The sequence below is a fragment of the Arvicanthis niloticus genome, chromosome 18 (genome assembly GCF_011762505.2).
Source record: "Arvicanthis niloticus isolate mArvNil1 chromosome 18, mArvNil1.pat.X, whole genome shotgun sequence".
Lineage (NCBI taxonomy): Eukaryota > Metazoa > Chordata > Mammalia > Rodentia > Muridae > Arvicanthis > Arvicanthis niloticus.
Window position 1 is genome coordinate 10,575,725 of NC_047675.1, and position 27,536 is coordinate 10,603,260.

The 27,536-nt window shown below is 41.7% G+C and overlaps 1 protein-coding gene across 1 annotated transcript in view; it reads left to right on the top strand.

Moving 5' to 3' along the window:
• Rnf150 (ring finger protein 150) overlaps positions 1-27,536 on the top strand; it is a 217,111-nt gene that overhangs the window by 112,861 nt on the left and 76,714 nt on the right. Inside the window, exon 2 of the mRNA XM_034522697.2 lies at positions 16,755-17,005. Within this exon, the coding sequence (XP_034378588.1) occupies positions 16,755-17,005 (251 nt within the window). The remainder of the gene's footprint in view (positions 1-16,754; positions 17,006-27,536) is intronic.

The following is a 27,536-nucleotide window of genomic DNA, read 5'->3' on the forward strand; positions in this document are numbered from 1 at the left end:
ATGGAGGAGAGGTTAGAAAGGTTCTTTGGAGCAACTCCCATCTGTGTTGTCTGAAAACCGGCAGTTCAGTTCATAGGTTAGCAGTGGCAGCTCAATCCATTTGCAAACACTTCACGGATACACCAGCAGCCCAGTAAAGTCAAGATAGCAAACACGAATCAGCAGTGGTGGCACTACCTAGCAGAGACAGCCAGCCCTCTGCCTCAGCGTGAGTCGGCAGGAGGGACCAAAGCCTACAGGAATGCCAGGAGAAGTTTTCGGGTCTCAAGACCCACAAGCATTGCATAGGAAGCAAGCCACACTCAGACTCTGTCACTGTCTGTTGAGTCCTATTTATACCCTCTAAGCATCATGTGTCCTCCATGGGTCTTGCCTCAGTACGTGTGTTTGTATCAGATGACATCACTCTGCCAATCAGCCTGAGTCTGATGAAGCAGCATGAAACTGCTACACACCAACAGAAGGTTTTTGGTGTGTTTCTCTCTATGGAGTCCTGACAAATGCAGGTCAGCTCTGCAATGTAAGGAGGACCAATACATGTGTGTTGTTAGCAAAGACTCCTTCATCACATGTCCTTTCACATGCTTGCTTTAGCAGAACATCCTTTTTCCTGTGTCTGCTTCAGCTAAATATCCTTTCACAAGTCTGCCTTAGCCTTTCCCACCCATATCCACTTCAGCTAACTGTTCCTTCATGTGTTTGCCCCAGCAAAACACCATCCAAACAACTTTTCAAAGCACCTTTAAGTTTCCACTTCACCCACCAGTGTGGTTATCTAGCTCTTTGCAACCGTAAACAAAACTAAATTTTTCCTTAAGATGTTTTTGTTCATGGTATTTTATCACAGCAACAGAAAAGTAACTCACACAAATAATAATTCAAACATTAAGTATCTGGAATGTTTAGATGCTTGTTGTATTACCATTACTGTTACCCTGGAATTTAATACTTTCTGTAAGGTAGTAATAAAGCATAATTTTTTATTTATTTTTTTATTATCAAATCATAATTTTTACTTTTTAACACAGGGGTTATAAACAGAAAAATGCAGGATGTGTGGAAGGGGATGACACAAGGGCATAGGTGTTCAGGGAGAGTACAGATATCTTTTAGAACAGGGTATCAGGACAGGTAACTAGACTCTGCCTATGCTTCACTTATCCTTATCTAAGTTGGTACTATCCGCCATGGCTGCCTACTTACAAGGTCTATGACTACTCAGGCTGGTAATTTCCACAAAAGCTGCCTGATACAATAGCTTATAGCCATCTGTTTCAGTGTTTTTCCACAGAGACCCAAGACTTTGTGTTAGCAGGCATGTATGTCAGGCCTATTGCTGATTTTAGGCTTATGGCTGATTTTAGGCCTTCAGTGTATAAGCAGGGCTGCTCCTGACATCTCCCTTCTCCAAGTATAGAAGGGCTGTGGCGATTCTAATCGTGTGAAGGCAGAGATAGAGGCCTGACCTCCAGTAATTAAAGGGGACCTTGTAATGGCTCCAGCCTCTTGTCATTGTCCGGTGAGGGCCATACCCATCCCGATGTAATAAAGCATAATTTAAAGGTGATTTAGGGAAGTGATAGCCATCTCCTGAAATTGGAGGGAGTAGAGCCATGCAGGAGCTAATGGCAGTGAAGAGAGGAGAAGAGATGAGAAGAGAGGGGAGAGGAAGGGAGGGAAGAAGAGGGAAGGAGAGGAGGGGAGGGGAGAAAAAAGAAGAGAGAAAAGAATGGAAAGGAAGGGAAGGGATAAAATGTGTCTGAAAAATGTAGGACAAAATTGTTTAATGAACATATGACTGAGATACAGCAGATCTGAAAGAAGAATCTATGGAAATATTGGAAGCTAGGCAAATGAAAGAAAAATGAGGAGTTATCAACTTCAGGAGAACCAAAGAACAGGCAACCATTTGTCTGTCAAACGTCACTGTGGTGAGCAGGACATTGGGTTTGCGTTGAGCTAACAGTGTTCCATCCAGGGAGGTATGAGAACTGAGTTGAGGATGGCAGAAATGAGCATCATTGAGGCTTTATCCATGCGAGCAGCATGTCCGTACAAAGTATGCAGCTTAAAAGTATGACGATCCATGTGAGACTCTGCAGCTTCCTTTCCAATGGCTACTCCATCTGCATAGGATTTCATGGAGTTGTGCAGTCTTTGCATCTGATTAATTTCCATCTGTGTTCTTTTTACAATAATTTTTAATAATAAAATTTAGCATATGTCTTCAATCCAAGTACTTCAGAGGCAGAGGAAGGCAGATCTCTGAGTTTGAGGCTAGCCCAGTCTACAGAGCAAATTCCAGGACAGCCAAGGCTATACAGAGAAACACTGTCCTCAAAAAATATATATAAATCCAATATGTTAGTTCACCAAATTATACAGAAATGCAAAAGCAGCTGTGTAGGGAGCAGTGAAGGAGAGCTGGTGGCAGAGCATGGGTGACAAGTGTAAAACTTGAGCTTTGAGGCTACAGAAAGCTGAGAGCTTTACTTACAGATGCATAAAAACTGGCCCAGACCTGGCAGTTTCTCTCTTTTGTTGAAGAAGAACAAAGCAGATTTAAGTCTTGATCTAACCACTAAACTAGTCTAGGCCCTGTTTTCTTTCTCTGTACAATGAAGAAATGATGGATATCTTAGACAATGAACCCCACCCCCCAGCACCTAAGTTCCCAATTCTGTCTTTCCATTCCCACTACAAGACGCTGGCAGGGCAAAGTATCTCCTCCACTTTCAAGCAGAATGGAGTTTGTAGACTTGGACTTTTAGAGGGTGGCTACAGCTTCTGAAATCCCTTTCTGTAACTTATACTGGTATCGGTAATTTCCTCATACAAAGGGCAGCTGCATGTCTGAGAGGTTGCATGGTCTTTAAACGTTACTGTTACCAAGCTGGTGCAGTTGCGTTAAAATGTCAACTCTTGGAGAAGACAGGTGTTAATCTCTTGTCTTGACCCTTTCCCACAGTAGCGACTGTGCCACTGGGCTAGCAAATGCACATCCTTCAGTGTATGACTGATTGATACTTTCCGAAGGCAATATGATGTAAGCTGCATGTTCAATATCAGACTTTTCCAACAGTCACAGGTTTTGTAATAGAAAATAGAGAAATGGGAAACATTAAATTGAATATGGATTATGTGATCCACTGTACCTGGAATTCATTTCAATATTTTCTCAGAAAAAGAAATTTATTTCAAATATCTAAATATCAATGGAGTCTTTGAAATACTTGCTCTTCAAATTCTCTTGCATTCCACTGAGACTTATATGCCTACCTTTTCCGTCAAAAAATAAATTATTTTGATTTAGATTTCATGAAAATTGGGGTTAATGAGAAGTGACTTCAAGTACTAAGGTTGTTTCAAATACACTTTAAAAGCTTCCTGATAACTGGCTCTAGTAAATGTTTTAACTTAAGATCAAATTATAGGAACCAAAGATGGGAAGATTCTGTAACTGCACTGCAGGTGCCAACAGCAGGTGGCTAGTAAGGAATGGCACAGCATGCCCCACTAGACTATCTAGTCAGGAACACCAATGCATAGCACCTGTTCAGTGTTCAAAACTATTCTCTCTTCAAGTCAGAAGCAGGGGAGACTGGAGTCTCCAACCACAAACTCTACATGACCTCATTTATTTTCAGAGTAAGGACACAGAAGCTAAAACATAAGACTTTTAAGGAATGAGTCTCCTTGTTTTGTTTTGTTTTGTTTTGTTTTGTTTATTTTTTTTTCTTTCAAGACAGGGTTTCTCTGTGTAGCCCTGGCTGTCCTGGAACTCACTCTGTAGACCAGGCTGGCCTCGAACTCAGAAATCCGCCTGCCTCTGCCTCCCAAGTGCTGGGATTAAAGGCGTGCACCGCCACTGCCCGGCATGAGTCTCCTTTTAAATCGAAAATACAAACAAAATTCATGTTTATGTATTTTTCGTTGTTCTCATTGTGCAAGGTGCTGTGTTACTTGTGGACACACGCACACAGGCACTGATGATGCACTGTGCATTGTAGATGGTTTTTCCTATTTATAATCCAATTAAAAATTAAAGGATCACACATAAGAAGCACAGAAGTGTTGCTGAGGCACAAGCCACTATAGCTCATATTTGTGACGTTAGAAAGCCATGAAGAAAGGAGACATGGGGACATCATTTTTAGAAAGTCTCGGTGACCACAGAGAGAGAACCAAAATGAGGATTTGGATCCCAACTGTTTGCTTGAGAAGTAGCTCCAGGAAACTCCTGTTGAGTACATAGACATGGGAAGGAGGGTGCCCATCAATGACACGATATCCAGCCACATCCTATGAAGAATGAGGCTCAATGCCACTTGGAACGTTGGCAAAATGATGTAGACAATGCACAAAGCTATTCCAGCCCTGGGAGGAGGCTGTGGGATTTGTACACCATTACCTCCGTCATTATGGATGTATCCAGGAGGCAATAACTCAGTGCCCACCCCTCACTGGTCAAGAAAAGCTATGTGGTCAATGAAATCCAGGCAATGGCAGTTGAAAATCAGAACAGCATGTACTGAAAAGCACGCATGGGGTTTATAGGAGGGTAATAGACCAGTTCTGCTAGACGCTCTGACTTACAGTGTACAATATGCCAAAAGACTGTGGAAATTGGACGTGTTGCAGTCTAGATCTCCTTCACAATGCAGGCTTGCTGCCCAACTGTCTCCCACATTAGACCTGAAGACCTAAGTGAATTACCAGTAAGTCCCCTCTCCCCTGAGAACTACTGGTGGAGGGAGTAAAGACCACGGAGATGTGGGGACCAATCATGTATATAGGAGTCAAACCTTTGCAGAGCAAGGCTTGCCACACCCAGTACCCTCTACTTACCCATCAGGTGCAAGCCTGTACAGCTTTTTCACTGTTTAGGAACGGAGGAAGCCTGTCTACTGTTCACTGAGACTTTACCGTGCTTTCTCATTCCGATCGCTAGTCTTTTATCTGGCATTAATGTCGCTGAGCTCATATGCCATGTCATCACACCACAGGGAACACTTTGGGGATTCCCACTTTCCAGAAATCAAAGTAACAAAGGGGACTTTCAAAGAGGGGTTTCCCAACGTGAATCTTAAATAAGGGAATTCTTGCTTTCATGTCTCAAAGGCAATTTGTTGAATATTAAAAAGAGACAGATGAATCAGGTGACGAGACATTTGATAATCAGGCAGTAAATAGGGAGTTCCAGATCATGGACAAATAAATGAAATATTCAAGAGGCAGCTCACCAATTTTCCCGGCTTGTGCAGCATTATAGCTGCAGCCCACTATGTCTAGAGGATCATGACAGGATAACGGGTGCTTTTAGTTGCAATGCTAGGTTCTTGCTGTGGTTTGTTAGAGGTAATCTAATGGAGGGTAGATGACGGTTTTCTAGTACTTATAAATAATGCAAAAAGTAAGCCTGTGTCTACTTTGATCATGTAATGGTTTTTGACTAAAGTGAATACCTATTTTTTTTTTCAAAAACTTAAGAGAGCAACGTGACTTGGCTGTTAATTACTGGCCCTGTTGTGTTAATCTTTGACCTTGACGATGAATTTTATATTTATCTGCCTTAGAATTTTCTTTCATTGATCAGTGTGGGTGGGAGTTAACCCTTTGATGCTCCAGAAATGGCTTGTGTTAGCTTTTCATGACTACAGTATAATATCTGAGATTATCAGCTTATACTACAGAAGTTTCCCTGGCTCACAATTTTGGAGGTCTCTGTCTATAGCCAGATAAAATTACATTGGTGGGGGAGCAGCCAATCTCATGGCAGAGGGGAAACAGAAAGAAAGCCCGGAGTGCAGTACTGTACTCATGGGTGTGTCCCTATGTGACAGAAGTCTTTCAAAGATGGCATCTTTTAAAGATGCCACAACCCCCTGACAACATCATGGACCATGGAACAAGGCATTAACACAGGAGCTTTAGGAGATCCTTTCCACAGAGTGACTTTCCTAGTCTGGGTTTCCTTATCATTTACTGACTGGAGGGTCCTTATACGATCCAGGAGTTATAAGCTGTCCATAAATCTATGCTTGCTTCCACACCAGTAGCATTTAATGTAATATGCTTCTTACTTACCCTGTGTCATTGGATCTAAATTCGGGCTTTATACTATCTGTTGTGCCTTAAACACTTATTATATTAAAATGCAAATGATGTAAAATAGCTTTTATTTACTAATCATATAGATTTGAGTTTCTTCATCTGAATGTGTCCATTGTTTTCTCCAGTCAGCTTTCTGGACCGAGCACATTGATGGTAAAGTTGTGAGTGACAGTGAACTTTAGTTTTAAGGTTACTGAAAATTTAATAAATCTTGGAGATTCACCTAGCTAGGTGTTATAGCAAATGATTCTATTTAATTTTATTTACAATTTTCAGGAAGAGAAAATATGTGTTGAAGAATTCTTGTCCCTCATAGCATCCTGTCTGATGATTTCATTCATGTGCCCCTAAGAGAGATTTACAGATACTGAGCCTTGCTCAAACCAAAACTCAAATGTAAAATGCTTTGTAGATGAGCAGAAGATTCTTAAACTTATTTGCTGTGATAACAGTGAGTGTAACTGAAACTCCACAGTATAAACCCAATCAGTACTCTGTAATCTATTACACTTGAACCTCAACCGTATTGTATCATCAGTGTTACAAGAACTAGGAAAACACGTTCTTTGTGAGTCTGATTTGCTGATCAAATCCCAAGGAAAATGCTACAGACAGAGCTCATACAGACAGACAGAGCTCATACAGACAGAGCTCATACAGACAGAACTCATACAGACAGAGCTCATACAGACATAGCTCATACAGACAGAGCTCATACAGGCAGACAGAGCTCATACAGGCAGACAGAGCTCATACAGACAAAGCTCATACAGACAGACAGAGCTCATACAGACAGACAGAGCTCATATAGACAGACAGAGCTCATACAACAGAAATATTCATGAATGTTTTGAAAAATGTAAAATAGTCTATGCGTTAGTTAAATTATGACAGCTGTTCCAAGAAAAGTAAAACAGGTCTTGATTAGCAGCCCCCTTAGAGATTCTCTGACCTCACAAAAGTTGGGTTTTATTGGTTGTGATGATAAATCCCATGGTAGGATTAAAATGTAGTTCAGTGGAGTACCACAGTTGACTGTTTCAAGTTTCTAGCAGAGACCTGGGAAGGCCTAGGTTGGCCTGTGTTTATCTAATAACCGGGAAACATCCCTGTTTTGAACTTAGAGATCTTCTGGAGAAATCCTATTAACTGTTTTGTACTAAAACCTAACCAGTTTGGTTCCTAAGGAATAAACTTTTAATCCTCAGTTAGTCCTACTTTAAATTTTCATAGCAGAAAGTATATTTACTATCCCAACTAAGAGTACGATATCCTTCCTACCCACCCCCAAAATGTGTGAAAATGTGTGGAGTGCATGGAAGATGACTGGTTCTAGACAGCAGAAACATCTCCCTGGGGTAGGAAGGCTAGAACACCCGGAAGCTGCGTGGGAGGGCCACTCGTACAGTCCAGGATGGCTTTGAATGTAAGTACCAGGAGGGTGCTCACAAGGTAGCTGGACGTAGACAGTCTTTTTCTAAATATATGAAGACACTAGAGGCAAACTCTACTGCAAATGCTGCATAATTTGATTGAAAGAAAATTGAGTTAGAGAACACTTAGAAATGTCATGAAAATATTTTGAGCTGCAGAGCCTCCATTATGGAACGCAGAAGGAAGGGCTGTACGGTTTTCAGCATTTGGGGATTTGCCACCGAGTGGTCATGTTTGATGGAAGCAACAAGAGAGAAGTCCAGGCCAGGCTGACTGCAGATTCAGGTCGATCATGGCCCCATCTGGATGTCAGCTATTTCCAGCCTCAGTTATGGCTCTCCTCCTTTGGGAGTTCTAGTTCCTTTGTTCTAGTTTCCTTTGTTCCTTGGGGTCCTAAGTACCTAAGCCTCACAGGAGTCCTCATTTAAGACCACAGGGACACTTGTACAGGTAAGCTGTGGGAACCAAGTTATACTTCACCCATAACTCAGACTTTCTGTGTGCACAGTCTGTACCTCAGCCAGATGTGGTAACAGGTGGGGCTAATCACGCTGGTAGGATTTGTCCACCTCAATACAAGGGATGTGTACTGTAACAAAAGGAAAGTAGTGGAAGTCTGACTGGTTTGTATGTTTGTACTGGCGAGGTAATGGTATCAATAAAAGTTAACATGTACTTAGTGGCTTTTCTATGCTGGGTCCTATGCCAGGCGGTTCAATGTGAATTACCTTGTTTCACAATAGGACAGAGTATTTCCTGCTGCTGCTAGCTACTTTTCTTCAAGAACTCTTGTGGTTAAGGTCAGTAATTGAGAAGGTGGGTGGGAAGGGGTGTGGGAGGTCGTCAGGGACACATGAGGTATGAAGTCATCATTTGGAAGAAAGGAGAATTATCGAGCTATACAGTGCTCATTTGAGCATGGTGATCTTGCCCTTCAGTGGAAGCCGATGACTTCCGAAGCCTTTGCTTCTGCTTCCTTCCCATGGTGATGTGGACGCCTAGAAAAGATGAAGTCGCCTGGGGGAGGGGGCTCTGTGGCTAAATAGAGGAGCAAAATAGTGAAGGTTGTTTTGCAAAGGGTTTCTAAGAGTGATGTGGATAAGGAGAGAAGCCAAGTGAGGGCTGATGGGAAACAGGACATGAGTGGACTGAGAGAGGTGGAAAGACAGGAAGTGGCATTTGGGAAGCTTCAGCACTAGCAGAGTCTCTCATGGGGACATGGGTAAAGAGGAAATTTGGAAAACAGGTCTGAAGAAGACCGGAAGTGGGTGGAGGGCAAACAAAGCTCTGAGTAGGTGAACTCTGTTAACACTGGGATTCCAGGCCAAGTTAAACTCAGAGTTAAAGCAATGATAGAAAGAATAAACAAGACCTTGGCAGAGGGAAGCAAGGAGAGGGTATGGGAATATAAATCTAGTAGAAGAATGTTAAGATAGTTTGGAAACTGACTATAATGGCGTTCAGAATACTGAGGGAAGCAAGCCTGGATGAAGCATGCCCACCAAACCATCTCCTGGCCCTGCAGTGTGAGGAGCAGGGTTTAATAAACATACATTTAACTTCCCTTTTAGTCTCCCCTTAACTACAATTCAGAGCAAGCTTTGCTCATGCAAGAAAATGCTTCCTGGAAAAGGGGTGAAAGGACCGTTCCAGGAAGAGACTGGGCCATTATTGACCAGACTTTCTAAGCGACAGAGGAAGGAATCAGGTACAAGAAGATGAGATTAGGCTGGATTAGATGATATTGGACAGTTATAACCATTTACAGATATATGGTCTGCCTGTAAAAAATGTGGGAGGGTGTCGCAAGGAGTTCAGCAGCTCTTCAAGTAAAACAAGGACCATCCGACAGAACACAACCACTAGCACATCGCGGAACCGAGTGAAGGAAGAGGCATTTCACGTTTGCACATGGATATAGCCAACTAAACTTTTCCTTCTTAAACTTCCTGCAGCCATTAAGTCACAGCCTCTGACGGGGATTTTCCCCCAGATGAAGTAGGTGGATCAACATGAACTCATAAGCAAGTTCAGGAGACAGCTGCTAACAATATCGATGGTAGGATAGGACAGGCTATGTTTGTACCCCTCAGGAGAAAAGGTTTGAAAGATGAGCCACAAACATTAAGCGATGGCCAGTGTTGAACAGAAAGCTAGACGCTGTGGAAGGGAACTGAGGAGAAATATTTAGGATGAGAGATACAATAATTTGAGGAAAGAACACAATAAATATGTGAAGATGTGAAATGGATACAGCCAAAGAAGACGTGGTGAGCTGAAATCTCAGCCTGAGAAACAATTTCAGTTTGGGTCCTAAGTGTCCCCCGAGGGTTGATCCTCTGTGTGTGACAGTATGGGGTGGGGGTGTGGTAAGATCTTTCAGAGCTGAAGACTCATTGGAGAAAACTTTGGCCACTGGAGATATGCTCTGTAGAGAACTGGAACATTGGCCCTCCATCTCTCTCTGCTTCTTGATCCCTCTTAAGTTCCTGTTCTCCTCTATCACGTGTCTCTGTCATGAATGATAAATATGAGTCAGAAAGATAAGAAGAGCCAGAAGACCGTGGACTGAAACCTATAATATGCTCCCGAGTAAGTCATTTCTCTTTAAATTGCTTTATGCAGGTATTTTGTCTCAGTGACAGAAAGGGAATCCAGAAACTCACAAATTTAGCCAAGAGGGAAAAGGATGTGTGTGAAGACTTGAAGTTCAGCTAAGCAGCCTTGAGAATGGCTAAAATAAAATTAGCAACAATACCAAAGTCTAGACAGCATGGTGAGAACATAGAAAATTAAGACACTGCTGGTGGAATGCAAAGTGTGTGAGCCAATCTGCAAAAGTTTGTAAAACTCAAGCACTGAACTATATACCCTAGGAGTGGCACTCCTTGGCTTCTATCCCAGAGAAATGAAAATTTACATTCACATAAAATATCTATACGAATGTTTATAGCAGCTTTCCTCAAAAGAGCCCAAAACTGACAGTAAACCTATGTCTATCAATCCGCTAGTGTTTGAATGTGCTGTGGTTTATCACAGTCTGTGCTATGAAATTCTACTCAAGAATGAAAGGGCATAAATTAGTGATGGATGTCTGGGTGAGTGGTAAAGGCATTATGCTAAGTGAAAGAAAGCTATTCTAAAAGAGTTAGATATATGTGGTTCCATCTACATGATATTCCAGAAATGACAAAATTAAATATATATACACATATGTGTTTTGTGTTTTTATAATATATATATGTGTGTGTGTGTGTGTGTGTGTGTGTGTGTGTGTGTGTGTGTGTGTGTGTTTCTTAGAAGTTAGGAAAGAGAAAAATGACAGGAATTCTTGGTATTCTTAGTAGTGATTGAATGTTTCAATATCTTCAGTGTGTTGTGGTTATATGAACTTATCCATATGATAACTGTCATAAAATTGTGAATGTATTTTTAAAAACCTGTACATGTAAAATCTTGTGATGTCCAAGTAATTTCGGCAATTGAGTTAACTATGACATTCAGTTCCCTATTTCCATAATGTACTATAAGTATGTAAAACAACACCAGTAAGCAGAACCCTTTTCCCCAAAAGGATGATTGACTTCAGAGACTGTGATCCCTGGCCATACCACGAAAGCAACAAAGTCATAACTACCAATGGCTAACGAAAAATCACCATGTGCTTGATCCAAACTGCACAAGACTAAGCAAGCAACGCTTGGGTTTAAAATGACATGTGTTTCAGAGAAACGTTATTGTCTGGTTCTCTTCGTTTCTTGTCGATGCTTATTTGGTTTATTCTTAGCAGTTTCGTGGGGTCCACTATTGCAACACATAGACTACTTTCCCCTTGGCTTCTCATAGACAAGAGTGTGTGTGAAACTTCATTTTTGCATGTTCACTTGAATCTTATGTTTTTCTAAATAGTATACATGGTCATAGTCGCCATTCTTCCTTTCCTTGACAGAGTAAGACCCTGAAGTGGAAGCATCATTTCCATCCACACCTCAGTAGCCCAATAGCATGTGGCAACATCTAGCTGCAATAGAGTCTTGGTATTAACATTTTTACTGTCAGCATATGCCTCGATAAAATACGACAGCAGATAACACCCTCTGCAAGATAGGCATGCTTCATTCCTGTAACTTATTAATGTTCTAAAAATTATCACAATGTTTTTTCTGACATTAAATCATTCTCATTTCTGAATAAATTCCACATGGGCACGGAAATTGTCTTAATGTACTTACTGCTGGATTCTATTTGGGAGAGCTTGATCTGGAAGATCCGTATCTGTGTATATTAAAAGGGTTTGTCTGTGCAGAAGGTAGCAATAACTTTGAGTTTATGTGGCACTTTGTTGTTCTAAAATCATTCGGACATACCCCACTTAAGAACTGACAGCAATCAGAAGCAGACTACAGTTTTTAAATGAACTATTTTAAGTGTATAAGTAGAAAATATTTACAAATGAACGCTGAGTGCTTTTGTTATAATTGCCTAAATCCTAGACAGCTAAGAATAAGACAGACTAAAGCACGGATTGGGGAAATGGGGGGGTGTGGATACAGAGATGTTCACACCACCCCAGATGCATAGGGAGGAAGGCAACAAGCTCAATGCTATGCAGTGCTTTGCACTCTGCTGGCGATGTCCTAGAGATTTCACCAACGCAATGATTAAACAGCCTGACTTGAGTGTGTAAGCAGAGGCTTTCTCATCACTAAACACTCTCAGGCTTGGTAAGCTGTGGATTCCTGATGCACACACATACATCAAATGAGACTGTGGCTGCCGAATGCTGTCATGAGACAGAGAAAGCATTAAAATACACGGTGCTTCTGCCAATTGGGTGGTGTCTGTCCTGGTCACACATTATTATCTCTAACTGAAGAGCTTGTCCAGAATAAATACACAGGGGTCACAGAATAGAGGTCACTCACCACTCCAAAGCCTGAGGTACATTTGGGAGGAACACAGTTGTTAGACTGAGGCAATTTTACTGAGGAGGCATTTTGAGAGCACCTAGATGTCCCAGTAAACATAGAATTACCCAAACAGTTTGGTCCGTGTGGATTTTATCCATGCAGCGTCTGCTCTCTGTGTATGTCACTTCCATGGCCTATGAGTCCATGTGTCTCATAGATACAAAGTGTATTGGTAGAGCAGCATTTAACCCTGGGACTGTGCCTGTGGTTGCTCAGCCAGCCCTGCCACACCCCACCAGCTTCATCTTCTCTCCTTGCCTGGCTCTCGTACATCCGAAGTTAAACTTCTGCTGCAGGTCTGCATCTGGGATGAAGGAATGATCGGGAAAGAGTGTATTTGCTCACGGCAGCGCATGTCTCCTTCAGACAAATTAGGTCCTCAAACAGCTTCTCAGTCTGGATTTTGTGCACTTATCAGACTACTTCATCCAAGTGCAGTTAACTGTCCGCCAGTTTGGGGTTTGTGCTTTGCTTTGCTTTGCTTTGCTTTGCTTTGCTTTGCTTTGCTTTGCTTTGCTTTGCTTTGCTTTGCTTTGCTTTGCTTTGCTATACTTAGACAACCAATTTACTGTTTTATTACTTATATGTATGCCTGCGTGAATTTATGTGCAATGTGTGCTTTCATTCAAAAGCTCACAAAGGTCAGAAAACCACACCAGATCCCTTGGAACTGGGATTATAAGCAACTGTGAGCCCCTTATGTGGGTGCTGGGGTTTGAACTCAGGTCCTCTGGAAAAGCAGCAAATGACTGAGCATCCTCTCAAGACCCTGGGCATCCAGTTTTCAGTAACTATTCCCACTGTAATAAATTCATATCCCCAGTATAGCTTTATAGTGCATGGCAAACCGTCTAAAGTACAAAGAGAAATACTTGGGGAATCTCATCTTTTTCTTCATTATCAGCCCTGAAAGTTATTACAAATCTCAGAAATGAGTAAGAGTCCTGTCCAGATGAACAGACCAGCCCCATTACCATGTATGCTCTTCTCCTTTTCAGAGGATGTTGTACGTCCTGAAGTCCCCACAGTTTCAGAGACAATAAGCAGCCACTATGTACTTAGGTTTAAAGCAAACAGTTTAAAATAGTTAATTATACCTTACTCTGCAGAAGGGGAAAATGTTTTCTCAGATCCCTGGAAAAAGATAATGAATAATTTAGAGCTTTGCAGCATCCAAAACTTTCAGTGCCTATCTCTAAAGTGCCGCACTGGATTAAAGCGCACTGTCTGTTTCCAGAGAGCAAGTCTTAATGACTACACCCCACAGCCTCTCAAGCATAAATTCCTAATAGGAAAATTGTGGGCTGGAAGCACAGGGCGTTCAGGCCGCCAGGTAGGAAACAGGTTAAAAGCTTTAAGTCTAAAAGCCTGGGGCAGGCTCAGCAAAAAGTAGGTCAACCTCACAGGAAACACAGGGTAGAAAATAAAGCCGAGAGTTTAGGAGGGAACTAAATCACACACTAATCTCCATCCTTTCTGTTTATCCATTACGAGAGCTGAATAAACACTGTGTTTGTTACCAAGCCACATTTGCTGGCTAAAGATATTTATAAGATAAAAGTATAACTATAGGTTTAGAAAAGCTGTTTTTAAATAAGTAGTTCTGTGATCTCGAATGGGAACAAACCTTTTAAACCCAAGTATCAAAACTGGAAGCAATTAAGGGATATATTAATTTGGCTATTAAAATATGGATTTGTTCTGCCTGGGCATGGCAAGCCTCTTAATTTACCCCCACATCCTGTCTTTCCAAAACTCTAATCTAGAGCTTTAAATAAGCATACCTAGAGAATGTAAACTAGAAAACCATGACCCCCCTCTCCAGTACTCACAGAACGCTAAAGTAACTGCAGCTCTGGGATGAGCCCCACCCCCAGGCCAGCTTAGTCCAGAGTACAAAGAAGATCATACTTCTGTAAAGTCAAAACCTGGGAGCGGCCTTAATCCCTCACAAAACCCCAGACCACGAGTAGCCATTAGCCAGAACAAACACACATGAGAAGGGGCTACCGGATTGTGGGGAAATTCCGCCAAGTTCAAATTCAAACCGTCAGCTTCCGGAATTCTTAAAAAACAGCAACAACGAAAGCTGAGCACTCGCTGGTGCTTGATAGTCTTACATCAATGCAACAATTACAGGAAGGTTGGAAATACATAACCCATGGCTAGTCTGCTTCTGTGTGTCTGTGGGTTGTTGGGGTTTTTAATGAATGCTTCATCATGAAAAGTAAATGTGTCTACAGAAGTTGACTTTTAAAGTGTTTAATCAGCCCAAGTGAAACACTGTCAAGGATGTGGGAGACTAGTGAGCAGAGTCAAAGACACTTATAACACAGCCGACTTCTAGCCCCCAACACGAGCACGTGCACGCGCACGCGCACGCACTTAATCTGGTTCAGCTTAGCTGAGTGATCCAGTCCTAGCTTGCTGCCTGGCTGCCTGGCTGCCTGGCTACAGCCTGCTAGCATCATCTACAGCAGGGTTTCAGTTTTTTTTCCTGAATCTACAACACACTAAATATAAAATGGGTTCCATTTCATTTAATCACCTCAGGTAACAAGATATTTCCACCTGGAAGTGGGGCTAGGTAGACCAATCAGCTTACAGCTTTTCCTATGGTTTGAACTGTGGGATTCTGATCCATGTGTCAGCTACAATGACAGGTTGGGTTGGCTCCTTTGAATCTGGTGTCATATGCATCTGAAAAGTCCGGGTGTGTAAGTTCTTAGAACAACTTCTTTAGACGTACCTCTCACACAGTGTCATGACATAAGGACAATGACCCATATGGCTGAGGTCCAAGGAAAGAGACTCTTCCTTTAAGTTGTGTGATAACAAGGTGGCAGTATATGAGAAAGTGGTGTCATTGTTCAAGAATTAGCTAACTTTATCTTGGCTTGGCTTGGCATGAGGTCACATAGCTGTGTCCATTAGATTGAGTAAAAACGAGCAGAAAATAGCTCTGATAGCCTTGTTTCAGCTAGGCAGTCCCGTTGGAGCTCTTTGAGTTCTTGGCTTTGCTAGCTTAGGTTTTCACACTTGTGTGTGGTATGTGTGTGTATGTGTGGGGAAATTGCTTTAAAATATGGTACTCGTCAGGCAGTGGTGGCACATGCCTTTAATCCCAGCACTTGGGAGGCAGAGGCAGGCAGATTTCTGAGACCAGCCTGGTCTACAAAGTGAGTTCCAGGACAGCCAGGGGCTACACAGAGAACCCCTGTCTCAAAAAACCAAAAAAATAAAATAAGTTACTCAGGGATCAGTAATTGAGTGTTTACAAGGTACATAACAGGGGTAGGGGTGGGGCGTAGAGAGAGCACTGTGGCATTTGTCTCCTCGCCATGGAGGGGAAACTCCTTTTGCTCTTTTCAGGGGATCTATCCACTGACCAGATTAGGGCAGCACCTTAGACAGTAGAATTTCAACTTAGGTGGTGTGTGTGTGTGAGTGTGTGTGTGTGTGTGTGTGTGTGTGTGTGTGTGCTCTGTGGTGTGTGGTGGAGTGTGTACATGTGGTATGTGTGTGAGGGGTGTGTGTATTGTGTGGTTGTGTGTGTGTGGTGTGTATGATGTGTGTGTATATGATGTATGTGTGTGTATGATGTGTGTGTGCGGTGTGTGTGTGCGTGTGTGTGGTCAATGTGTATATGTGTCTGTGTTGTGTGTGGTCATGGTGTATATGTGTCTGTGTTGTGTGTGTATGATGGTGTGTGTGTGTGTGTGTGTGTGTGTGTGTGTGTAAAACAATGGGGGCTATTAGATGTCTCAGCTTTGAATAAGATTCCTGGACATGAAAGGTTTTGCTATTTGGGATTCAAGGCGAACATTGAGTCAGGTTGCACTTTGCAGTAAGAAAATGTCATTAGCAGAGGTATTAACACCATAAAACCAACAGCTTACATGGCAGGGGCTCTGAGAAGTGCTTGGGGCTCCTTAGAGGAAAGGGGAGGTTCTGTATCCTGTGTTTGATGGCGGTCCTTAATACATGTTTGCAGTCAGTCTGTTTCTGGATCAGTGGTGGTGATGGGAAAGGCGTAAAGTGACTTTGAATCCTTAAGACCAAATTACTGTAGTTTGGGGAAATGTCAATCAAAAGGATGGCACTTTGCAAAATGGCATAGCCCTGGCTAACAGGAAGCAATGCCATCACTTAGACAGTGCTCTCCCAAACCTTTCATTCTGACTACCTCCCCTCACCCAACCCTCATTGCCCGCTTCCTCGCCCCTCTCGCCACAGGTGTGGAAGACATCGTGGCTATAATGATTCCTGAGCCCAAAGGGAAGGAGATAGCGAGCCTGCTGGAACGGAACGTCACCGTGACCATGTACATCACCATCGGCACCCGGAACTTGCAAAAATATGTGAGCCGCACGTCGGTTGTGTTTGTCTCCATCTCCTTCATTGTTCTGATGATCATTTCTCTGGCATGGCTGGTCTTTTATTATATCCAGAGGTTTCGATATGCAAATGCCAGGGACAGGAACCAGGTGAGTAGCTCATTAAGAAAAGCATGGCTCTGTAAACTCGGTGCAAACCACACATGTCATGGTATAAACTTTGTACCCCACAAGTCACAGAATGAGGTGACAAGTGCCTTCTGACTCCGCCCCGCATACGCTGCTAACTTCTGCTGTGCAGTTTTCCATAAATGTCTCATGCATTTGAATTCTAATGTTTTGCTGATGTTGTCATTTAAGATGTTGATGAATTATCCCACTCCCGCCCACTGGGCATTTTAAACAATTGTTTCTTTGAGCACAAATGGGATGATTGGAGAAGGGGAGACAGACAGGAGCCTAGATGCTACTAACGATGACAACCTGACTCCAAAAGAACCAGGATTTCCACCTTGGAAACACAAGGGGGGAGGAACGAGGTTTTTATTTAAAAAAAAAAATCTGTTTTTAAAGCAGTTAATTTTGAACACACATCATATACGATCATATATGATGTGGATGTTGCACAATGGGATGCAAAGAAAAGCAAGTTCCTTCCATGTGAGTGCTAGCAATATTTCACATATATCTACATGCATATGTTTATATGTATATAAGCACATGTTTTAAACTGATCAAGAACATATTCAACTCTGTATGTTTCCCTTTTCATCTTGGAGATTAATGATCATGGAGATTAACTCATCGCAACACAGAATCAAACAGCCTTCTCTTTTCTCATGAGTGCCTAGTCCACATTTATAATCATTAATTAAAATTATTAATGAACATGTTTTCTGTTTCAAGTAAGACATATACATGTGTTACTTAGCCCACTTTTTAATATATCTATGAAATAAATCCTGGAAGTTTAATTGCTAAGACTATATGTATTTAAACTATGATGACTGCAATTCTGTCTTCCAAAAACTATTGAACTAATTTATAATTCAAACAACCATATTTAAAAGTAGTTTGCTGGAAACATTAAGTCGGGGCAGAGGTATTTGATTCCAAACCTGACAACCTGATAATCTCCAGAATCCAAGAGCAGAAGGAAAGAACTGAGCCCACAGAGTGGCACCTCTGCATGCCCCTCCCAGGACAAGCACACTCATGTGTGCACACACACACTCGAGGGACAGAGACATAGACACACATACACAAATTAAAATTTAAAAACAGCTTTCTAGATCCTTACCAAATGAATGTTACAGCTTTTTGTTGTGATTCAGTGAATGGTATTACTCTTTTTGTTTTGTTTTATTCCTGTGATGCAGGGATTGAAATCATAGCTTTGCACACGATAGGCAGACAGCCCACCACTATAGCCTTGCACACGCTAAGCAGACAGCCCACCACTATGCTACATTCCCAGCCATGGCTTGCCACTTGTAAAATTATAAATAAAGCTAAAACATTCTCAAGTGCAGTATAAAATATGGAGTTTCTGTTAAGTACTGCTTCTGTGATCTGATTTTTTTTCAGTTGAGCTATTGGAAACTTTATTAGTGTGTAGCAGATGTTTATTGGTCGAGGAAGTTAACCAGATCTTTATAATATGGGGTTGCATTCCTCCCAGATTCCCATCACCTTTGATTTTATCTGTGGGGCTTGGATGCATGAAGATTTGTTGCTGGTGTGAAGTAACTGAGTCAATCCAATTTTGAATACCTTACCCACCGGAGCTGATATAACTAGATCTTCTCCAGGCCAAAACTTAGGAAAACATTCTGTCTTCCTCTACCCTATTTTATTTTCCTTTTCTAATTAAGTCTTAAGGAGCTTTCATTACAAAGAATGAAGCAGAGGTGCAACATTTTCTCTGATGGCCTGCCAGTCTCCTAACAGGCGTCTGTTGATAATTATGTCTCCTCGCATAGGCAGTAGCCTCCTTTAACAAAGACCCCATGACACCGATCCTGTCTCAGCGTTCTCGCCTGGTGCCTGCCTGCTCCAGCAGCGTAACATTTCAAGAACTACAGAGCTACTGCACCCCTCACATCTGTCCCTGCTGGTCTCTCTGCCACCTTATCTTGTCTGTGTTTCTGTTTGTGTGAGTTTGGAATTGGTGTGGTCGCTTTCACACTTCTTAGGACATGTAGGAGAAGCTCAAAGGTGTGACGCTGAATCTCCTCTCTAAGTACAGTTGTGGTTTTCTTTTCTCTCGACTCTTTAGACTCCAGGAGCGCTGTTAAATTATCATTGTCAGTCTGACATAGTCTTCATGTGCTGTTCACCAATGTTTAAACATTATGTGCTAGTTTAATTGTTTCTAATTTTAGGTCCTACTGGCTCCTATAAGGTTCCATATAAAGTAAATGTTTGTACATTTAGCCACCAGCTAATTAAATAGCCATAAGTAAAACCATGCCCATGGATGATCTAAGCAGCCAGTTAGTACTTAAGCCAAGAATGAAACTTTAAGCTGTGAACTAGTCAAGCCTTGAGTTGGTTGTATAATCGTTTTGCTCACTCTGGTTTCTGTAGATAGATAAAGCGCCCATTTCCACCTAGGCCCATGCATGCTCTGTGAAATATTTGTTAACTTTCTCTGAATTACAGTGTGCTATTACCAAGATCCATTGGTGATGGGACCATGTTAAAAGTTAGTCCTGTTTCCTGATCAGTGTGAATGCTACATTTTTAGCCCTTTTTAAGGATAGAATAAGAACTTAGGGGAAAAAATATCTTTTGATAGACAGTGTTCCACTCTGTTGAACAGAATATCAGAGCTGTGCAGCTGTGTCTATAAAAAGCTGCGAGTTGACTTAAATCATTTATTTTTATTAAGACATCACTGGCCTTCAGAAGAAGTGAGCCTTTGGTTCTTTATAGGGTCACAGCCTGGGATAAAACAGGAAAGAGCTCATGTCACATGGGGAAACATTCTGCCATCAGGTATTTGAAGAAAGACTGGGTTTAAATTAGCCTGTTGTAGGTGTCCCCTGGGGTTCTTGGAATTTATCATTTAAAAATCAAATCCTCAGCATTGTACACAGTAATGATGTTTTCCATGCTGTACTGTACACAGAGATGCTCATCCCAGAGCCGCTGTCCATGGAGTGAGGTTCAATGGCTATTCACAGCAAGGCCTTTTAGATGAAGATGCAGAGGATAAGGACTACAAAGGAGACTTGGCTACTGTGCTGTGCTTCCTGAAATAGGGTGGAAGCTGAAGGCGCCAGCTCGGGGAAACAGAACGGGTCAAACATTTGATGATACCCATCGGTGTGAACTTGCAGGAGCTGTTTCTCCTGCCCAGGCCCAGGTTTTCTCAAATGTAGGGGCAGTGGGATAGCATGCCAGACCTGGGGTCCTGCTGTGAGAACCAAATAAGAAATATGTGGCATTATCAGAAGGATGTCACTGCAGTCACTTTTAATGGACAGAGAAAAGAATTCTTAGAAAATAGCATTTAAGTATGGAAAGCTTGTTTCTTATACATGTAAGTCTGCGTATGAGGTTTTTAGTTCTTAAGAACTAAACAAAATGGGATTGTCTTTCCCACTTTTCTCTAGAATTACAGAGAAAAGGTTTATAAATATAAGATCCAGCTATGCACATCTGTGGCCTCAAAGTAAAACAGACACCAAGGCCCTGCCTGAAAACAAAAACAATTTTTTTTAAAAAAATGCCACTGTAGAGATAAAATCTAGTTGGTTTTTAGATTTTTGTTTGTTTGTTTGTTGTTTTGTTTTGTGTTTGAAACTAATATTCCACAAAGCACTTTAAAATTTTCAAACAATAATGTATAGGCAGAGTAATAAAATAATAACAATGAGGGCTGGAGAGATGGCTCAGCGGTTAAGAGCACTGACTGCTCTTCCAGAGGTCCTGAGTTCAATTCCCAGCAACCACATGGCGGCTCACAACCCTCTCCTGGTGTATCTGACAACAGCTATAGTATACTCATATACATAAAAAATTAAAATAATTCCTTAATAAAATAACAATAACAGTGAACTGAGAAGTGTGCATTTCAGAGTAGGTTTCCTTTCCTTCCCACACCAAATTCCCTTAGCAACTGTCCCACAGTCTTTAAGGGAAGGAAAAACTCTGACCATATCCGGCAAGAGCTTCTAGAAATACCTGCGTACGTATAAATATTTCTTAGTTGTTTTCACATTTGCTATATAAACAAAGGCTCTGCCTCCCAGCTTATATTAGCGTAGCAGCAATAAGAACACACTTTACAATAGACATGAAGCCTCCCAGGGAAGGGCTACAGTTACTGTGGACAGTGGTGGGCTTGAACTACTGTCATAAAAAGGCTAAGAGGTCAGATTATGGCACTGTTTGAAGTTCTTGTGGACACAATGCAGAACATACAATTCATTCTCCTTTACCCCTGTTGTTCCATCCTGTACGGAAGGAAAGAAGAGACCCTACTTTTTCCTCTTATACGTTCACTCGACTGAGAACACTTGTACTCTGGGTCTCTCTCACATTAACCAATTCCCCAACCCCTTGCACTCTAACTCCATTCTGACAATAAAGTCAGACCCACTAGGTAAAGGAGTCCCACAAGACTGCCCTATTCTAGATGTGCATCAAGTCTAGGTTACATACCTTTTCCTCTGGATGACAGAGTGTACATAGGCAAGCTCTTGGCTTAATGTTTATCTGTTCATTCTAAAACTTACAGCTTGGAGACAGCCCAGTGAAAGACACAAGAAGGCTCAGTATGGAAGGCAGGGTATAAAGCTTTTTTATCCTGTCTGAGAGGGACAGCTTCCACACACTCAGCAAACTGGGAGCTCTCTGAGTCCTGTCTGGGGATACAAGGAGGTTTCATTATCTATGAGGGAGCAGGAAGGAGAGAGGGGAGGAAGGGAGGAAGGGGGAGGGGGAAAAGGGGAGGGAGGGAGATAGAGAGACAGAGAGAGGGGAAGAGGGAGAAAGACAGAGTCAGAGAGAGAGAGAGAGAGAGAGACAGAGACAGAGACAGAGACAGAGACAGAGACAGAGAGCAGGTTTATTTCCAACACATCACACAGTCAAGGTCTCTGCCTGCACAGAGCTTCTGTTGTAATAGCATCAGCAGACAATGCTGCATCAGAACACACACAGTGTAGATCTACACATCCCACACCTCTAACCACAACGTTCTGAGGTGGGCAGCCTCATCCTTAGGGACTTTCCAAAAGCCACCTTATGAATGCAAAGCCAGAGGTCACTGCAAGGTGCTTGTTTTGAATAAGGAGCCTGACTCGCACTGCTACTCCCAGCACTAAATTGCAGAGATTTAGGGAGCTCTCGAGGGGAACTACGATAAAGAAAAAAATGTAAAGAACAAAAGGTGTGTTCCTTACTATATGCCACAATATCATACAGTCTAATTATTAACTCTTGGTGTGTTCTCAGGAAGGCTCCACTTTGGTTCAGAAGTCACACAGCTACAATATGTTTGAGAGAAACAGGAATCAAGGGTGTAATTGGCTCAATTTCAAACCTCTACGACAAGTGGTGAAGGCAGAAGAGGCCCAGTGGGGTTGATTGGTTTGAACATTGTATTTGGCAACATTAAATTTAGAACTGTAACAGCTACTGGAGCAGAAATGCCCTTGGGAGGTTTTTCACTATGAGCCTGCATCTTGGGAGAGAAGTCAGAGATAGATATAGGAGTGTGGGAAACATCAGTTTATGGGTACCACTTAATCATTAGAAGTGTGGGGCTCACCTGAAGAGTAGGAACTCGGGACAAGAGGTCTGAGCCTGGCCTATACAAATATGACCTAGTGTCTTCCCCAGGCTCTCCGCTATTGATGCTGTTACAGTGATGCAGAGCAATGCCTTTCACCCATCATAAAGGTCGTGACCAGCACAACACTAATGCAAGAAAAGTTAAAGAAATCAACATAGCAATTAGACCTCATCAATTTACATTGGTCTTCCTTAGAAGAAACAAAGGACCAGGGGGATAGTGCCCACCACTGTCCTTAGAGCCAATGAAGAATGGAGAGCCACATAAAAGAGTGACTGGGCAAACAGTAACCACCTGGTGGTGGGCTGGAGAAATTATGAATTCTATGACTTATTTCAGGGGAACAGAAAAAGTTCTGTGTGAAACTTTGCTTCTGAAACTGTTTCTGGGGCCTTTAAGTGTCCTTTGGGCCAAAGACCTGAGCACATCAAAACACCATGCTTTTTGTGTACGGTCTTCTGAACCCAACACCACATCTTGCCACCCTAGGTTTCACATTTGTGTGTTATGTATCTGTTCTTCCCTTCCCTGCAATTCTAATGCCAAGGAAACAAGGAGGAAAGTATCTTACTTTTCCCTAGTTTCCTAAATATTTCGAAGATCACCAATTTAGTACCTTGAGTTTGGTAGGGCATATAATCACAGAACAACCTTGTGGACATTTATAGGACTTTTTTCTTTTAATATATAGCTCCATCCTTATTTTCTATAAAGCAATTTATCTTCACTACAGTCAAAAAATCCCCAATAACCTTGATTTTTTAACCTGTATAGAGCAAGTTGATGGATAAATCTTATTACCAGCATGTCCTGCTCTTGACAGTCTTTACTAAACAGCAGAATTTGAAATTACTTGTGCTAGAAGACATTCATAAGCACACCAACCATACAGACAGTGAGAGAATGCCCTTGACACAGAAGGATGGTACACCCCTGTGGTTCTTCAGTCTATCTACAGTGGGAGATGCCCCTGACACAGAAGGATGGTACACCCCTGTGGTTCTTCAGTCTATCTACTGTAGTCCCTACATCTCCCTTCATTATTTCTTTAACTGAGAGTCACAAAAGAAAACTTGTGTTTCTTGATAGACAACAGGTCCCAACATGTGCCCTCTCTATTCTGACTCCATGAAACTCAGGAGTTGAGAACAGGTGCTTCCCACTTTGTGTTTGATTCTGTTGAAAACTCAAAGCCAAAAAAGTAGCTGGGTGGTAGAGCACATGTGGTGTCTTGGACCCAGTCTTCAGGAACACCAAGATGAAAAACCAAAGAAACAAACAAACCAAAGGCAAAAAAAAGTGAACTCTAAGGCACAAGAGGCTTGTCTCAGTCACTTTGTGTCTCTTCTTTGCTGTGACAGAATACCTAAGAAGATGATGAAGATGGAGGGAAGATGCTTTACCTCAGAGTTTCATGGGTTTCAAGCCATGGTTGGCTTGCTCCATTGCTATGGATCTGTCACAAGTAGAACATCACAGGAGCAGGAACATGTGGTAGAGAAAGCTGCTCCATCATGGCAACCATGAAGTGACAAGAGAAAGAGGCCAAGACTCTGAGTGCTGGGATTAAAGGCATGTGCCACCATGATCAGCTGGGACATGAAACTTGTTCCTCAGCTGGCTATTGATGTCTCTGTAAATCTTGGTGGCTTTGGAGGGCAGGGTACATGTATGTAGTGTGTCTTTGCATTTGCCCATAAGAACAATATAGAAGCCAGAGACTGACCTGGACTTTGAATTTCAGCCAGACTGCCTGCCAGGAATCCTGCCCCCTGAACCTTCCCCTCTCCTACCCAACTACAATTAAAGGTGTGCTCACCACACCCAGCTTTTTACCTAACGCAGGTTTTCGTGCTTGCTCAGCAAGCAATTTAATCACTGAGCCATCTTTCCAGCTCCAAATCCTAGTGGCTCTTTATCTTGGTGTCTTTGGCCTTAAAGGGGCAGGGCTTCCAGCTTCAGATAGATGCCTCTTAAATAATTAATGTACTTGTGAGCAGACTAGTCAGGAAATGACCCAAAGGTTTAAGGTAGTAATAGTGTCAGACATGCTGATGAGAACAGACAAGCTAACTTCACCTCACGTTGAGTTAACCTCTGAGTGTCTGCCAAAGTAGCCACTGAGGGCAGTTGCTGCCACACCTTTGACATGTGCTTTCTCAAGACTCCCAGGAGGGAAGGCTTCCAAGGCCTCATCTCCATGACTTCTCTGTTTCTAGCTCAGCTGTCTCTCAGGTGGTTAGTCCCAGAAATTTAGGGAGCCCACATCCTTCATGATTTTATCCTTCAGGAAGCCACTTTTGCCCTCTGGACTGAGCTCATACAACTGCCAGGAGTGGAGCCTGTCCTTCTAATTCCCTAACCACTAGCTGTCTTGTTGGTCATGATCCCAGATACCTTAGTATCAGCTTGCTTCTCATTTCCTGCATGGACTATACTTTTACTTTTTTTGAAAAGGCAGCTTGCAATGTCCTTTTAAAGGGCATAGAAAGAGCCTTTTCTCATGAAGTAAGGAACAGTTTTCAAATATTGGTCAAAAGTATTGCTCAACAGTAGCCTACCTGCCTGCCCAATACGCATAAGACTCTGGGTTCAAAGTCCAAGACCACAAACAAAGTTCTCCAATTTTTATGTAGATATAGACAAAAGTAAAACTAAACAGTCAAAATGTAAAGATTTTTTCTAATTTATCTTACATGCTCATGCTTAAAGGCATATGTGATTTGCTAAAAATTGTTTTAAGTGAAATATAGTTTTGAAAATATTTCTTTTAGCCAGATGTGGTGGTACACGAGAACATGCCTATAACCTCTGCAGTCAGGAAGATGATGGAGTAAGAGAAAATTCCTGCCAACCTGGGGTCCCTAGGGAGACCCTGACACAGCAAAACATCACAGGACGAGAAGAAAGAGGAAAGAAGATAGATTACTTCAAGTCTAGCTAAAGTTTAGAATAATCTGTAGCAATTGTTTGAAAATACTATTTTCTATTTAATTATCCACTCACTCATTGGAAATTAAAATTTTAAAATTAAGTGATTGAATTGAACTCGGTATTCTAAAATAACAATTAAACATAATTGCAAAATTTTCTGAACTTTAAAAAGAAAAATAACCAGCATTCCATGGTACTGGGGAAATGGCTCAACACTTAAAAGCATTGCTGTTTTCTTACAGGACCCAAGGTCAATTCCCACCATCAACATGTTGACTTACAAGCGTTTGTAACCTTAGTTCCAGGGAATCCCATGTCTTCTGGCCTCTGTGAACACCACATGACCCACAACCATGTATATGGGCAAAATACTCATATATATATATATATATATATATATATATATATATATATATATACACATACATATACACACACCATAAGAAAATAATTTAAGTAAATTTTAAAAATAAAGATAACCAAAATCTCTTTCTCTGGGGTTCAGATGTCTTATTTTAAATGTAAGGTCCTACAGACTTGTGGTATTTACTCCTGAGAACAAAATAATGTCAGTGCTTTTTTTTTTTTTTTTTTTTTTCCAGTACACGATAGCTACTGGTCAGGACTGGCAGCTTTACTGGGTTAGTCCCTCCACTTTGCTACCTTACAGCATGTATCATTACGATTCCTTTGTAGTTTTCCCACTTCCTAGTTAGATTTCTCAGGATATTTCCATGCTTTAAAAAAGTCTATTGTTTGAATGTTCTATTTACCCATTGTTTATGGAAATAATTCTAGATAAGCTTCACAGGATAGGAATTGGGGGAATTATTTTTCAGTACCATTTTATCTAAAAAGCCAGATCTTCATTTGACACAGAAACTAGGCGTAGATTTTGAACTCAAAACTAACCCAGGCTACATAGTAGAAAGCAAAAGGGCAAAATAAAAATTTGTGTGTACATACGTACATGTGTGTTAAGTGATCAGATGCCATTAATGAAGGCAACTTTATTCTATATGCTGGGGCAAAAAAAAATGGGATACAAAAATAAACACAAGTATTCTCTTAATGTGCTAATGTAAAAAATAATGTAACGGACATTTGTCATAAAAACAAATGCTGGGCAGCAATGGGGCTGTGTCTATGAGGCACACTGGGGTGTTCAATAGGAGATCTTGCTGAGAGATGTAAAGCAAGTTCATCATCATCATCATCATCATCATCAAAGATGAATCCCAAGTTAATTTGAATCCTTCAAATACATTTCCCTACTGCAGTTGTATCTATTGCAGGACAGAAGCACACATGCTAAGAGCAGAACAAAATCATGCAGCGGACTTGTGAGCACACACAGGAAGACCCTTTTCCCTCAACAGAGTACGAGTTTATTCCCACACCCTTCTCCCACTGTCTTACCATTGCAGGGCTCATTAGGACAGCAATTTTCTCTATGCAACATCAGGGTATGATGTATTCTTTCTTCACACGAGTGATAATGATTCCTCAGGCATGGGATTTGTAATTATTTGCTAACCTAAATTCTAAATTCTGTGTGTGTGTGTGTGTGTGTGTGTGTGTGTGTGTGTGTGTGTACATGTTCATGTGGGTGTATGCACATTTATGTATGAGTGAACACACATAATAACTCACATGCATGTGGAGGCTAGAGACAGTGAGCATTTTTTATTGATATCTATCTTCTCTGAACCTGGCACTTACTGATTGGCTAGACTGCCCATAGAGCTCCAGAGATCCACCTGTCTCCACTCTGCAGCTCTAGGGTTGCATATTCGGGATGCTACAGCAGCATTTACAGGTGTCCTAGGACACTGTACTCAGATCCCCAAGCTTACCTGGCAACAACTTTAGATACCGAGCCATTCTCTTACTCTATGTATAGCATATCAAGTGCACACATAGGGAGAAGACAATGGAGTA